Source organism: Lycorma delicatula, chromosome 5, assembly GCF_047948215.1.
Source record: "Lycorma delicatula isolate Av1 chromosome 5, ASM4794821v1, whole genome shotgun sequence".
Lineage (NCBI taxonomy): Eukaryota > Metazoa > Arthropoda > Insecta > Hemiptera > Fulgoridae > Lycorma > Lycorma delicatula.
The window spans coordinates 81,464,680-81,479,722 of record NC_134459.1 but is presented as its reverse complement, the minus strand read 5'-3'; the positions used below and the strand labels follow the sequence as shown (position 1 = coordinate 81,479,722).

The 15,043-nt window shown below is 32.5% G+C and overlaps 1 protein-coding gene across 2 annotated transcripts in view; it reads right to left on the bottom strand.

The window, feature by feature from the left end:
• The window catches only part of LOC142325128 (endoribonuclease Arlr-like), a 68,380-nt gene that overhangs the window by 27,206 nt on the left and 26,131 nt on the right, over positions 1-15,043 (bottom strand). The window contains exon 1 of one of the 2 annotated variants that reach the window (XM_075366491.1): positions 3,012-3,229. The exons of the other annotated variant lie outside the window; for it this stretch is intronic. Within the exon in view, the coding sequence (XP_075222606.1) occupies positions 3,012-3,075 (64 nt within the window). The 5' untranslated portion in view covers positions 3,076-3,229. Of the gene's footprint in view, positions 1-3,011; positions 3,230-15,043 lie in introns of those variants that run through there. 2 annotated transcript variants of the gene reach the window in all.

The window sequence follows — 15,043 nt, the reverse complement described above, 5'->3', positions numbered from 1 at the left end:
ACTGGCCAAAGCCATTGCACTTGTTGTCCAGTGTTTGATGCGGGTTGGTGGTCGTGACCACACTTTAACATCTGTGGCGACTTACCAGGCGTTCCTGGATACTCTGTTTCCAGATGCTCTGGAGGGTGAAGTAGAGGTCGACGTTAGGGAGGGGGGGACTACGCCCTTCCCCGGCGTACGGGCTGTGGATCCCGTAGATATAGACCAAGTGGTTCCTCAAATGGCACAGAAAAAGGCACCGGGGATTGACCAACTTGACCCGAATATATTCTACCATCTGCTGCCTGTCATAAGAAAGCCGCTTGGCAGGATGTTCACGGGAAGCCTTAGCTGGGGCTGCTTCTCGACTTGTTGGAAAGTAGCTTTGGTGAGGGTGCTCTTAAAACCAGGAAAGAATCCTAGTGAGGTCGGCAGTTATCGGCCCATCAGCCTTTTGTCGGTAATCGGCAAGTTGCTTGAAAGGCTGGTTGTGGAACGACTCTGGGAAAGCATTGAGGTGAACTGTTTTCTAAATCGAGGCCAGTATGGATTCACGAAAGGGCTAGCACTGAGGCTTGCATCTTAAATGCTCTTGCCGAGGTGGAAAGCGCCGACTGTAAATATGTTTTGGTAATTTTTATAGACGTAGAGGCAGCATTTCCTTCCTTGTGTTGGAGTCCTCTATGAGTTGGAACGCTGTAATGTTCCCGTAGCCCTGCAAGCCGTAGTACGTGACTATTTGTCTAATCGTACGGCTCTGTTTAAAGATGCGGAAAAGTCCGTCACCAAAATGCGGAAAATTCCGCAGGGTTTCGTCTCGATCCCCTGCTATGGAACCTGGTATTTGAATAATTTCTGGGATTGACATTCCAAGAAGGCGTCACGGCCCAGGCTTTTGCCGATGGCTGTCTCCTTTTAGTTCCTGGTAATTCACGACCGCAGCTGGAAGATCGAGCGCAAGCGGCGTTGTCGACCGCGAAGGGCTGGATGGACATTCAAAATTTAAAGATTTCTGTACCCAAGACGAAGTTTATGCTTTTCAAAAGTGCAGACAAATTATTGTACAGTCGAAACCCCCACATTAAATATAAAGGCTGTGTAATTAGCCGAATGAGAGTTCATAAGTAACTAGGTGTTTTGTTTGATGAGAAGTTGCTGTTTAGCAAACACATTAGGCAAGTAACGGCGGACGACGTCTCAGTGATGCACAAACTTAGGAGGATTGCTCAGAAGGACTATGGGTTGTCTGACCATCAAATGTACATGGTTTACCGAGATGTCTTCGAAAGCATGTTCTCTTACGCGGCGCCCGTTTGGGCTCATAGGTTGGATATGAATTGAGCACTTGATCAAAATGTAAGGAGTGCCCAGCGCAGAGCCTTAATTGTATGCACTGGTGTTTTTAAACAACCTCTTACTAAGCTACCGCCGTATTGGGAAAGGCTCTCCCAATCGATTTAGTTGTGAAAGTTCAGGCGGCCATGTGGTGATTGCGAAGAGGCAGGGTGGCCAAGGTATTTGGGATACAGTTTCAAGCCGAGCCTGTAACGGAGCGGAACGGTGATCACAGAGCACCAGTTCTAAATTTTAAACAGTTGCCCATCTTCTGCCTATGGAGAAGGCTTAATAATGGAGGCATGGCAGAAAGATTGGCACAACACGACTGAAAGAAGGTCCTTGTATAGATTTATTCAGGACTTGGGGAAATGGTACGCTTCTGCTTCGTTTTTAAGGGCAAAGGGGTCCCAAGTACTCTCCAACTATGTAAATTTGATCCATTATTTGTTTTGGTTCCACCTGGCAGCTGATGAACTGTGCGTCTGCAGGGAGTTCCAGTCGGACGAACACATGATGTTCGACTGCCTAGCTCTTATAGAGGCCAGAACTTAGGCCGCCCTGGAACTTAGAGGTTAAGGGAAAAATTGGCCACTCACAAGCGACAAGTAAATATAACAAGAGCCGCATTATTGAACCATGTGGTAGTTTCTTGATGTGGTTGCTTTGTTCAACCAGCATCAGTAGTTTGCCTACGGGAAAAGACTCCCACCATGCTACTGCAGGCCGCTACCCCAGAGATATGGCTCGCCACAAGCCAATTAAAGCTGCAAACACTTTAATATGGTGGACAGGTACTTGCTGGTATTGAGTGACCTAGCCATGGCAGTGAATTGCTGTGGATATGCAAGTGAGTGGTGTGCTGCACTATGCTTATTCCACTCATGCTGTTAGGTTAGCTCTAGGAGCTAGTTCGTATCTTGGTCACAAAACTGTTCTGAGGCTCAGTAGTGTTTGTGGCACAGACATTCTTTCTTGTGTTTTAGGGCAACCGAATGGGGTGGTGGCAGGAGAAATGCCAGACAAACCAAAAAATACCATTTGGTAATTTATTATAAATTTTAATTTCTATTCCAAATGGATTATGAACTTTTTGTTTAAATCAGTAATCAGGTTAAACCCTATTGCTATACTACTATGCCAGAGTCATTTTTACCCACTGTTATGACTTAAAGTGAAAATATCATCTCTCTAGGGTTAGGTAGAGTATATAGTGAGCATACCTTTATTTCTAAATTATTTTATTTTTCAGACCATTTTCATAAATGAGTCCTTAGTAGTCTTAGTAATCTTAATTATGTTACTTATTCATTAATTTTATCATTTTTTAATTATGTCTGCCAGTCTGACTTTATAAATTTTTCTTACTCAGTCATATAATTGGAATTCCTTTAACACAGTTTGCATACACAATAAAGTATTTCATTAATGTTGTTCTCTATAAATGTTGTTCTTTAACAAATAAAAACTGGTTTCTTTTTTTATATACAGCAGCTCATATTATTAGTTTACTATTTTGTCTTACTTATTGAATGAATTCATCATAATTTAGTAAATGAAGATGGATCAGAACTACAATCATGCACATTAATTTTTTTGTTCTGCTGTGAAAAGATCAGTTATATAAAATACATATATTTATAAAAACAGTAAAAAAAATGAAAAATATAGAGAAATTAAATATTTATACAACTTACTTGAAAATAAAGTATGGCATAAAACAAATACCAAGATAGTTGACAAAAACATTTTTTGTAGCATTCAAGTTTTCTTTTTTTTATTTAAATACTGAAACTGGAAATTAAAAGTAAAACATTTAAAGAAATTTTAAAATAAATCTCCTTAATTAATCAATTTTGTCCTCTAATAACATACTGTTAAATTTAGGCACACAATATAATATTATTTATTTATAAACAAGTAAAGAAATCTAATTTTATTAACCCTAATGATATAGAATTGTAATACATGATAAAACTTATCATAAGGTTATCAAAAAAGGTTAGCAAACATAGATATTTCTGAACCTTAATACATAGTATATTTTTGTAAGTATACTCTAACTGTTATCGTTAACCTGGTTAATGATTTTAGTTAAACTTGTTATAGTTATATCTACAGTAACTATTTATATATCATATGATACATAAATGTGCTGCGTCTAAATTATTAAAGCTTCATGCACATATAATAAATAACAAATGTATATATGCTTATAATACTAACATAGGTATAAATACAAATTTCAGTAGAAATTTGTACCTACCATTCAACTCCAGGAGGTGTAGTATAATAAACATCCTGTGGATCTCCCATAAATATGAGCATACAAGGGAATAATAATAACAATAATTATTACTGTACAGTTTTGAGAAGCTGTAACAATAAACAGGAATATGAGTGCTTTGAAAAAGAAAGAAAAATTTCCACCTTAGGAAGAAATTAATTAGGGAAATTAATAAAAGATTGGATTTCTGAATTCTTTAAAAATAGTGTATGCATTTTTATCTAAAATAATATCCACAAAAATCCTTCTTATTACTGTAAAAACAACAAAGTACATGTAGCCTAAATGGTATTATCAGATTGTTATCTGTACTTACTCCAAAGCCATTCAAACACCTAAAGAATTTATCCTTGTTGATTAAATTATACCATTTTTCTAAATTATGGCATTATATCCTCTGTTCAAATTTTACTGAACTTCTTTCCAAATTTGATCAGTTATTCTAATTTTAATCCTTCTATTTGTTTCTTTGTCATTTAGTGATATCTTCAATTAACCTAAATGACAATATCCATCAACTTTTAACCATTACTACAATATCTGGAAAAATATATTTTTTTTTCATTTCTTTATTATGTTTAATTCTCTAATTCCTCTTTCTTGCATGATACAAAACACCATCTTCCTTTGAATTTTATTCTAACTTTCATATTGAAAATATGTAAGTTTTCCTTTGAAAAAGACTCACTAATCAACGATTAGCGAGTCTTTTATATTATAGAAAAGTGCATCCAGAACATCTTTTCAGAGCTTTTATTTAGCTCTTCCATTACTGTAGGCAATGTTGTTGCTAATTGTGCACATTTTAGTGTTTTATATCAGTCAGTTAGGAAACTCTTATAATTTGAAGTCAAACAATATATTTCAGCTTTTATCTTTGTTCATTTAATACATTTTTATATCAAAATTTAGTCACTTGTAAATTTCATATTACTCAATGAGTTTTAATTTGTGAGTACATTTAAAATTTACATATGCGGTCTCATATCTTTGTATGAATTTTCTGTTTCTATAAAATGATCAGCAAATACTGATTTTGTTATTGTATACAAGGCCTGAATCATTTTTTTATTTTTTTGAATATGTGTTGAACGTGCAGTTAGCCTTCCTCATTTCATATTTGGTGCAACCATTGCAGTTTAGCGCTTTTACACAAGAGTTGTGTTTTTTCAGTAAATATTTTATAAGTGTTTTACACTATGATCATGTGTATTTTGTAAGCGGTTTTGATTGTAGCCTTCTTTCCTAAATAGTTTCTAATTTTGTATAAATTCTATTTATGTATTTTCTACTGCTAGATATGGTTTTTTTATTTTTTTATTTTGTCTGCATGTTATCTGTAAGTTCTAGCCAATAATAATTCCTACATGTGTTTGCTGTAAGTTTTTACTAAAACAATAACAATGTAGTAATAACCTTTCTATCACAGTTATCAATCTGAAACAAATTTACTGAAAAAAATAAAAACATTAAAATGGACATTATTATTGTTACAATAATACAACAGTGTTTTTCTATTCTTACTTTAAAAAAACATACATTTAAATTACGTGTGTGAGATTCCACTTAAGATCTTATATGCTAAACCTGATATGGAATTCATTAAGTTCTTATAAAACTATTAACTAAAATGCTAGTTGGTCTTCTGATGCATATAGCACCTAAGTTAAAATTTCATTTACCAGAATACATTTATCTCACACTCAAAAATTAAAAACACACTACCTCTCTTCAATAATTAAAGGAATGCTGGTATCAACAGTAAAACTGCTCAGTGTAAAGTGTGTCCACTCATGTCAACTATATTATTGTGAAATTGTATCCAAAAATGGCTGCTGCTCTTTCTAAAGTTCCAAATAATCATGCATTAAAAAACAAATAAGCAATAAAGAGTTTCAAAACTGAATTTAACTTTCAGCTGAAAAAGTGGGGAATGTTCTGTATTAATGTAAATCACCTTCTCTGGTAAGAAAATATTTTCCTACACTCTCATAATCTGATGGGAAGAGCTCAGAATAAATATCAAGGAAGCACTCATCACCAATAAATCTCTTCTGTTAACAAAAAAAAAACTTAAATAATTACTAGCAAACACAGAATCATATTTAATTTTTATCTCACATTTTAATAATAGATTCTTATATAATTTTCCATTATAAGTTAGGTTAAATTTATTAATACGTATATATGTGCATATATATGACTGTGTGTGTTATGTATGTATCAATACAAGAAAATAGGTAAAAAAAAAAACAGTTTTGTTAAAATAAAAGTATAACAAAAATTCATTAATCAGGTGGATAATAGAATAAAGTAAAGAAACAATTATCTGTTAAGAATGCATTTATTGCTATCAATAAATTAATGCATCAAAGACCTTACTTATTTCACAAGAGATAAATTTATAATTTGTATCATGAAGAAAATAAAGAGGGAAAACTACATTCATTTCAGTTTTTAAATTTAGTATTCACATTGCGAATAAGAAAAAATAAACACCTGCTAACCTCTCATCAGGTGCCTTCCTAGATGATAAATAAAGAAGACTCTTTTCAGACTTTCAGAGTACTGGGAAAATATTCTTAAAATACCCTGCGGAACTAAAATCAGCAGCTGTGGCCTTTCAGGTGGAAGTTGGTTCCCTAACAGCTAATAAAAAATTACCAGGTTTTTCTGGTCAGAAACGGGTAGTCTAGTAAGCTACAACCCATATACATTAAACTCACTCTATTATAGATTCAGCAATACTAACTTAGAATTGGCCAAAGAAAATTTAATTATAAAATGAAGACAATCACTTATGAATTTTGGGGCAGGTAAGGCAGACACTATTCAGACAAGGATCAACAAAAATACTGGTGAATTAACATCCCTATAATAATAATACAATATAATAATGATATAATTGTCATTCATACAAAATGAACATGAAAAACATAGCTAACCAAGAAATTTGATAACCAGACTTAGGATACTGATGATGTATATGTATAAATATATATATATATATATATTATGGACAAAGCAAACACAAAACTAACCATTTGGAACAGAGTTTGTGATTCATAAATAATTTGGAAAGATTTAATTGAAAACTACAAATGTAATGTTTGGACTCACTGACAATTGCAATGACAATCAACTGTAATAGCATAACTTTTGTGAACTGCTATGCCACAATGTTGACAAAGGGAAAAGTCATTAAAGATGAATTCTATTAACTTTTACAAAGTACTATGTCCAGAACTACTAACTACTACATCAACAATAAAGACAGCACAATATTATTTTAATGATAAAAATTAGTAAGAAAAAGAATTTTATCTATCTATAAATTTTAACACTTTTTATAGTAAGAAACAAATTAGGATAAAGTGTGTAGTAATTGGCCCTCAGATAGTTATTGGCACTCAACAGTAAAAATAAAGAAAACAAGTTTAAAAAATACCAAACAGACAGGGAAAATACCTTTAAAAATTCTGCCTTTTATGTTTTATCTGTTGACAGCACTGTGCTCATTGTTGACAAACCTGTCATGGTAGAAATATTTGTAGGTTAGGAGTGGTGATTTATTTAATTGGAAAATTAACAATTAAGGTAAGTCACATAAGCCAATTATCTGATTTTTTAAGAAACGTTTTTAATATTTTTCATGTTTATATATTTAAAACATATTATTATAAGTTAATTTAATGATTTTCTGGCTAATTTAATGAAGTTTACATGTTTCCTAGGAGACAGAGTGAGGCCAATAACTGTGAATTGGATAGCACAGTGTTTCAGTGATTGACCCATGGGCCAATTACTATGTTTTCCTATTTTTGTAAGTTTCAGTTAACAAAGGTATATTTATAAATGATAAATCAATGGTTTAAAATCTGTAGTAAATAGGAAGACTCTTTCCAGAAATTGGCCTGGGGGGGGGGTCAATAACTGTGGGACCAATCATAGCAATTCTGCTATTTTGATAATCTGCTATTCAGTAGTGGCTATTTAAAAAAATTATACAAAATAATTTAAATAAAATACTGACTAGCAGCCATTAAATTAGCGGTAAATACCTGCTACAACGTTTTTGTAATGAAATCCATGACTGTGAGCTGGTATTATATTATTTTTATTTAAAATAATAATAATAATAATAATTGTCATGCAGAAAATTCAACAATAAAATAGGCCTAATTATTGTTTTCAGATCAACCTGCAGTAGGCCACCGTAAAAATGCCAAAAGTCCCGTATACGCAAGAGGCGCTTAATCAAGCCGTGGCAGCTGTGAAAGAAAAACGTCGAAGAAACAAGCTGCGCGGCAATTCGGGGTCCCAAAGGCTACTTTACAATTTTGCCTTTCTAAGAAATTGAAGGTGTCACTGGGGCCTCCACCTGTATTATTTGCTGACGAAGAAAATCTTCTTGCTGAATGGATAACTGTTTCTGCTAGAAAGGGCCAACCTCGGAGGGCAGAAGATTTGAAGTTAAGTGTAAAAGAGATGTTGGACAAAACAAATCGCCCTAACCCTTTTACCAATAATAAACCTGGTGATGGCTGGTACCGGGCTTTTCTACATCGCCACCCACAAATTTCTTTGCGAACCCCAGAGGAAGTAACTAGGGCTAGTGCCTACATTTCCAAGCCTGACATCAGGAAATGGTTTGATCAGGTGCGTGCAAGCCTGGAAGAGGATGGCGTCATAGATGTTTTGAGCAATCCTATGAGGTTGTTTAATTGTGATGAAACAGGTTTTCCATTGAATCCTAAAAATGGAAAAGTCATGGTTTCGAAAGGGGAAAAAACGTTTATGAAATTGACAAGGGACCAGCTAAAACAAATATAACTGTTCTGTACTGCTTTTCTGCTTCTGGCACCTTAGTACCTCCACTGATCATTTTTCTCTACGAGAGTAGAATTCCTGGAGACATAAGTAAGTCTGTTGCAGATGCAAGTGATGATTGGGGTACTCAGAGACAGGGTGGATGACAAGCGAGGTTTTCTACGAGTAACCTATAAGACTGGAATTAAAAAACATTTCCTTTTCAAAGGAATGTTAATCCAAGAAACAAGGTTTACACAAGAATATTCATAAAGGTTCATGGGAAGTTCTAAATGGAAAACTGTCAACCATTACAGTAAATCAGTTTCTTCTAATTCTAATCTGAAGATATAGATTCCATATATCTTAGGATGTCCTACGTCCTTTACCCTTTATATCAAGTCCTTTACCCTAAGAATGTAAAAATAATATTTTCTTTAGATGTAGGATAGTATTAACGTTCTTGTTAATACAGGTTATAAGAACAGTGAGAGTCTCAATAGTCAGATCAGACACTGTCTTATAAAAGAGTCTGAAACCTGTAAACAAATATGAAAACCCATGACAGAAACTAATTTTCATAGAAATTAAAAGAGTGGCCCTTCCAAAATTACAGAAAATAAATTCCCAAGTTTAATCACTCAAAAGCTAACTGACAAGAGTAACTAAGGTTACAAGAATTTTGAATGTAAATGGAAAAATATGAAGTCAATGATTTTCATATTTATAAGAAATTAATATCTTTGCAAGTGTCTGACTACTATTTAAAGTTAAATTTGTGAATATGGTTGTGGAAATTCCTGTTACTTCAAAAGATAAATCAGTCAAAGTAAATAATGTCTGAACTTGAATTTAAGGGAACATGAATTTATTTGTTTCTGAAATACATAATGGTTTTCATGATACCTTTGAACAGTTTGGAAGTATTGTACTTGGTTTAAAGGTAAAGTATATTTTTAGAAGGAAATTTACATTCTTCCATCACTAGGCCAATACAATCTAGTAACCTAATATCATAAAAGAAATCAATAATTCAATCATAGAAGTCAATCAATGAGGAGAGTAAATTTATTCACAGTGACATTGATTTTTTCTCAATAATTACTTAAGAAGTTGAATATCAAAACAAATTATTCATATTTAGTATCTATTAACAGATTTTTTTTTACTTCATAGCTTAATATGTAAATATAATGAAATAAGCCTTTGTTTCAGCAAATTTTTTTTGTAAAAATGGTTTAAATAATTCTCAAATATTATGTTACACTAAGACTTGGCTCAATATTTCTGATATAACAAGACTCAGCTAGTTTCCAATCTGATAAAACCAAATTACATCAAATAAATTTATAATTTATTTCTAGTATTTTATGGGTATAAAAGGAAACATTTAAAAATACTATGAATCTAAGAAATCAAAAGTTCTTAGAAATGAATTTTTTAGATTGCTGCGCTTTTATTAGTTGTAAGATTGCTACTTTCCTATTATTTGTATATTGTATGTATTAGTGCCTTAATTAATAAGCTAATTCTTTTTTGCTGATTTAGAGAGGCCATTTATTAGCTGCATTAATAAATTTTAAGATAAAATTATTAGTGGTGATTCAAAACTTAACTTTTCTAATAAAGATCCAGATGTTTATTAACTAAATTTGTTGATGATTTGGTATGGTTTACTTGGTATTACAGACACCAATAGGAGTGACAGCACAGTCATCCTCATTAATTGATCAGTTTTTTGTAAACTTTTATGCATCCCTTTGTAAAAACATAAAATACCAAATTTTCTAATCATTGCAGATAAGTTATGATTCCACTGCTAATACATCTAATATGTATTTCAAATGAGAATCTAAATGCCCTTCTTAAGGAAATCATGCATAATGTATTAACATAATAATTAATTAATTAATAACACACCAGTAGGGACAGGTATATATCTAATCCAATCAGTGGAAGAAAATTAAGGTATTTCAAAGCATAATAAGTGAAGGCTATAATAAATTATTTCTGTCACAAGTATAATAAAAGGATAAATAAAAAGTTTAAAGACATTCTCATGCACTGAAAAATCTCTGTGATAAAAGAGACTTGAAGCATCTTTAGAAGAGATATTCTCATGATAGGCTCAACAAATTGCAACATATAAATTTATTTTTAAAAAAAAATGTGTAATGTTATCAAGAAATTAGCCATTACATTTCTTCCTTAATTGTATCTCCAATTGACAAGGCCAAAAACAATTTGAAATGTTGCGAATAGGGAAATTAATTTCAAAGAAAACATTTTGCACTGCAAGAAGAGTTTAAGAATTGCATGTTTATATGAAACAGTTGATGAGTTTAACATCTGTTTTATCCAGTTTACAGAAAATTTTTATTTAATCCAATTGATTAATGAAAGAGCTTGTTGAAATCTAACAATGTACAGTCTTCTTTGTTGATCTCTTACTTCTATAATTATACCATTGTTGATTTGAAGTCAGTTATTTCTTTGAATAATAAATGTTCTATAAGACCTATGATATGTTGTGTGCCATTTTAAGAATTTTTTATCATTTTTGAATGATACTATAACCCATCTTCATATTTCTCTACTTCAAGTGGTACTTTTCTGTCCTGTTTCAAACGACAAACATTATTCCTATCTTTAAGGATCTAAAGAAAATATTAATACCATAGCTCCCTCATCTTATTACTATTTTTATCTAATTTTATAGAAAAATTATACATCGTGAACTGAATACACCTTTTTCTTTTTCTGTTCAGCCTTCGGAACCACAGTAAGGTATTACTTCAGAGGATGAATGAGGATGATATATGAGTGTAAATAAAATGTAGTCTTGTATAGTCTCAGGTCAACCATTCCTAAGATGTGTGGTTAATTGAAACTCAGCCACCAAAGAACACTGGTATCCATGATGATGAAGGTTCAAATCCTTTACTAGAATTTCAACTTTCAACTTTGAAATCAGCTGATTTGCAATGAGTTCACCACTAGACCAATCTGGTGGATTTGAACTAAATATACCTAGAATATAATTATATATTAAGCCTGGTAAATAAAAATAAGTAACTATACATAAATAAGTGAATATAAGTAAATACATTCAAAATAAGTGAATAAAATAAGTCTTACCTTTAAAATTTGAAGCAATCTTTTTTTTTGTATCAAACCAGTCAAATGACTGGTTTGATGCAGCTCTCCAAGATTCCCTATCTAGTGCCAGTCGTTTCATTTCAGTATACCCTCTACATCCTACATCCCTAACAATTTCTTTTACATATTCCAAACGTGGCCTGCCTACACAATTTTTTCCTTCTACCTGTCCTTCCAATATTAAAGCGACTATTCCAGGATGCCTTAGTATGCGGCCTATAAGTCTGTCTCTTCTTTTAACTATATTTTTCCAAATGCTTCTTTCTTCATCTATTTGCCGCAATACCTCTTCATTTGCCACTTTATCCACCCATCTGATTTTTAACATTCTCCTATAGCACCACATTTCAAAAGCTTCTAATCTTTTCTTCTCAGATACTCCGATTGTCCAAGTTTCACTTCCATATAAAGCGACACTCCAAACATATACTTTCAAAAATCTTTTCCTGACATTTAAATTAATTTTTGATGTAAACAAATTATATTTCTTACTGAAGGCTCGTTTCGCTTGTGCTATTCGGCATTTTATATCGCTCCTGCTTCGTCCATCTTTAGTAATTCTACTTCCCAAATAACAAAATTCTTCTACCTCCATAATCTTTTCTCCTCCTATTTTCACATTCAGTGGTCCATCTTTGTTATTTCTAATACATTTCATTACTTTTGTTTTGTTCTTGTTTATTTTCATGCGATAGTTCTTGCGTAGGACTTCATCTATGCCGTTCATTGTTTCTTTAAATCCTTTTTACTCTCGGCTAAAATTACTATATCATCAGCAAATCGTAGCATCTTTATCTTTTCACCTTGTACTGTTACTCCGAATCTAAATTGTTCTTTAACATCATTAACTGCTAGTTCCATGTAAAGATTAAAAAGTAACGGAGATAGGGAACATCCTTGTCGGACTCCCTTTCTTATTACGGCTTCTTTCTTATGTTCTTCAATTGTTACTGTTGCTGTTTGGTTCATGTACATGTTAGCAATTGTTCTTCTATCTCTGTATTTGAACCCTAATTTTTTTAAAATGCTGAACATTTTATTCCAGTCTACGTTATCGAATGCCTTTTCTAGGTCTATAAACGCCAAGTATGTTGGTTTGTTTTTTTTCAATCTTCCTTCTACTATTAATCTGAGGCCTAAAATTGCTTCCCTTGTTCCTATACTTTTCCTGAAACCAAATTGGTCTTCTCTTAACACTTCTTCCACTCACCTCTCAATTCTTCTGTATAGAATTCTAGTTAAGATTTTTGATGCATGACTAGTTAAACTAATTGTTTTGTATTCTTCACATTTATCTGCCCCTGCTTTCTTTGGTATCATGACTATAACACCTTTTTTGAAGTCTGAAGGAAATTCCCCTTTTTCATAAATATTACACACCAGTTTGTATAATCTATCAATCGCTTCCTCACCTGCACTGCGCAGTAATTCTACAGGTATTCCGTCTATTCCAGGAGCCTTTCTGCCATTTAAATCTTTTAATGCCCTCTTAAATTCAGATCTCAGTATTGTTTCTCCCATTTCATCCTCCTGAACTTCCTCTTCTTCCTCTATAACACCATTTTCTAATTCATTTCCTCTGTATAACTCTTCAATATATTCCACCCATCTATCGACTTTACCTTTCGTATTATATCTTTGTTTAACACATTATTAGATTTTAATTTATGTACCACAAAATTTTCCTTAACTTTCCTGTATGCTCCGTCTATTTTACCAATGTTCATTTCTCTTTCCACTTCTGAACACTTTTCTTTAATCCACTCTTCTTTCGCCAGTTTGCACTTCCTGTTCATAGCATTTCTTAATTGCCGATAGTTCCTTTACTTTCTTCATCACTAGCATTCTTATATTTTCTACGATCATCCATCAGCTGCAATATATCGTCTGAAACCCAAGGTGTTCTACAAGTTCTCTTTATTCCGCCTAAGTTTGCTTCTGCTGATTTAAGAATTTCCTTTTTAACATTCTCTCATTCTTCTTCTACATTTTCTACCATCTTTTTTACTCAGACCTCTTGCGATGTCCTCCTCAAAAATCTTCTTTACCTCCTCTTCCTCAAGCTTCTCTAAATTCCACCGATTCATCTGACACTTTTTCTTCAGGTTTTTAAACTCCAATTTACATTTCATTATCACCAAATTATAGTCGCTATCAATGTCTGCTCCAGGGTAAGTTTTGCAGTCAACGAGTTGATTTCTAAATCTTTGCTTAACCATGATATAATCTATCTGATACCTTGCAGTATCGCCTGGCTTTTTCCAAGTGTATATTCTGCTATTATGATTTTTAAATTGGGTGTTGGCAATTACTAAATTATACTTCGTGCAAAACTCTATAAGTCGATCCCCTCTTTCATTCCTTTTGCCCAGCCCGTATTCACCCACTATATTTCCTTCCTTGCCTTTTCCAATGCTTGCATTCCAATCTCCAACTATTATTAAATTTTCATCTCCTTTTATGTGTTTAATTGCTTCATCAATCTCTTCGTTTACACACTCTACCTCATCATCATCATGGGCACTTGTAGGCATATAGACGTTAACAATCGTTGTCGGTTTAGGTTTTGATTTTATCCTTATAACAATGATTCTATCGCTATGCGTTTTGAAATACTCTACTCTCTTCTCTTCTCTCTTCAAAATGAAGAGATTTTGAAGTAATCAAAATTCTAAAATACAAATTTTTAAGTAATCAAGATCAAAGGTAAGATAAAAAATAAATCAAAGTTAAAACTTCAAAATTTGAAGTAATCACTTCAATTGAAAAGAATAAAAATTAAAAGGCAATACTCAACTTTGAGTATTTACTCTTCCGGTGAATTTACATTTAAACATTTAAAATTTTCCAGTCTTCACTTAATTCAAAAGATGAATAAATTTAAGGTAACACTTAGAATTTTAAGTAAGCACTCAATAATTTTTAAGCTAGAATATTCACTTAAGAGTAGAGTTGGAGGATTTATCGAGTGAGGTGGTGTTTTTACTGAGCTCTGTGATTTTTGAGATTTTGGTTTATTTATTTGGCTATTTTTTAATTGGACTGTACACTAGGCAACTGTGGTTAGGTTTTGGAATGTTATTATAACAATTGAGTTTTGGTTAGTAGACTGTATTCTTTTTATGGTGGGTCTTTTATTATTTTATCATTTGTAATATGAACTATAATTGCTTGACGTGTCCCCCTTCGGGAGGCCTCTTGTTTATGAGCTGGAAATTATTTATTCTGTCTTTACCAGTAGTGTTTGTTTATATTATTAAAAGATATTGTATAGGTTATCATTAGCTGATAACATTGTAGTGGTTGTAATTAAGCCTTTACGATTGAGTGGTGTAAATTTTATCAGAGGATACTGGTGTGTGGAATTCATTTAATTTTAATTTATTTTAATTTCATTTGTCGTATCTTTACTGATAAGATTTAAGTGCAAGCACTTAAGCTTAAGGGCTTGCACTTAAGCATAGTTTTAAGCTG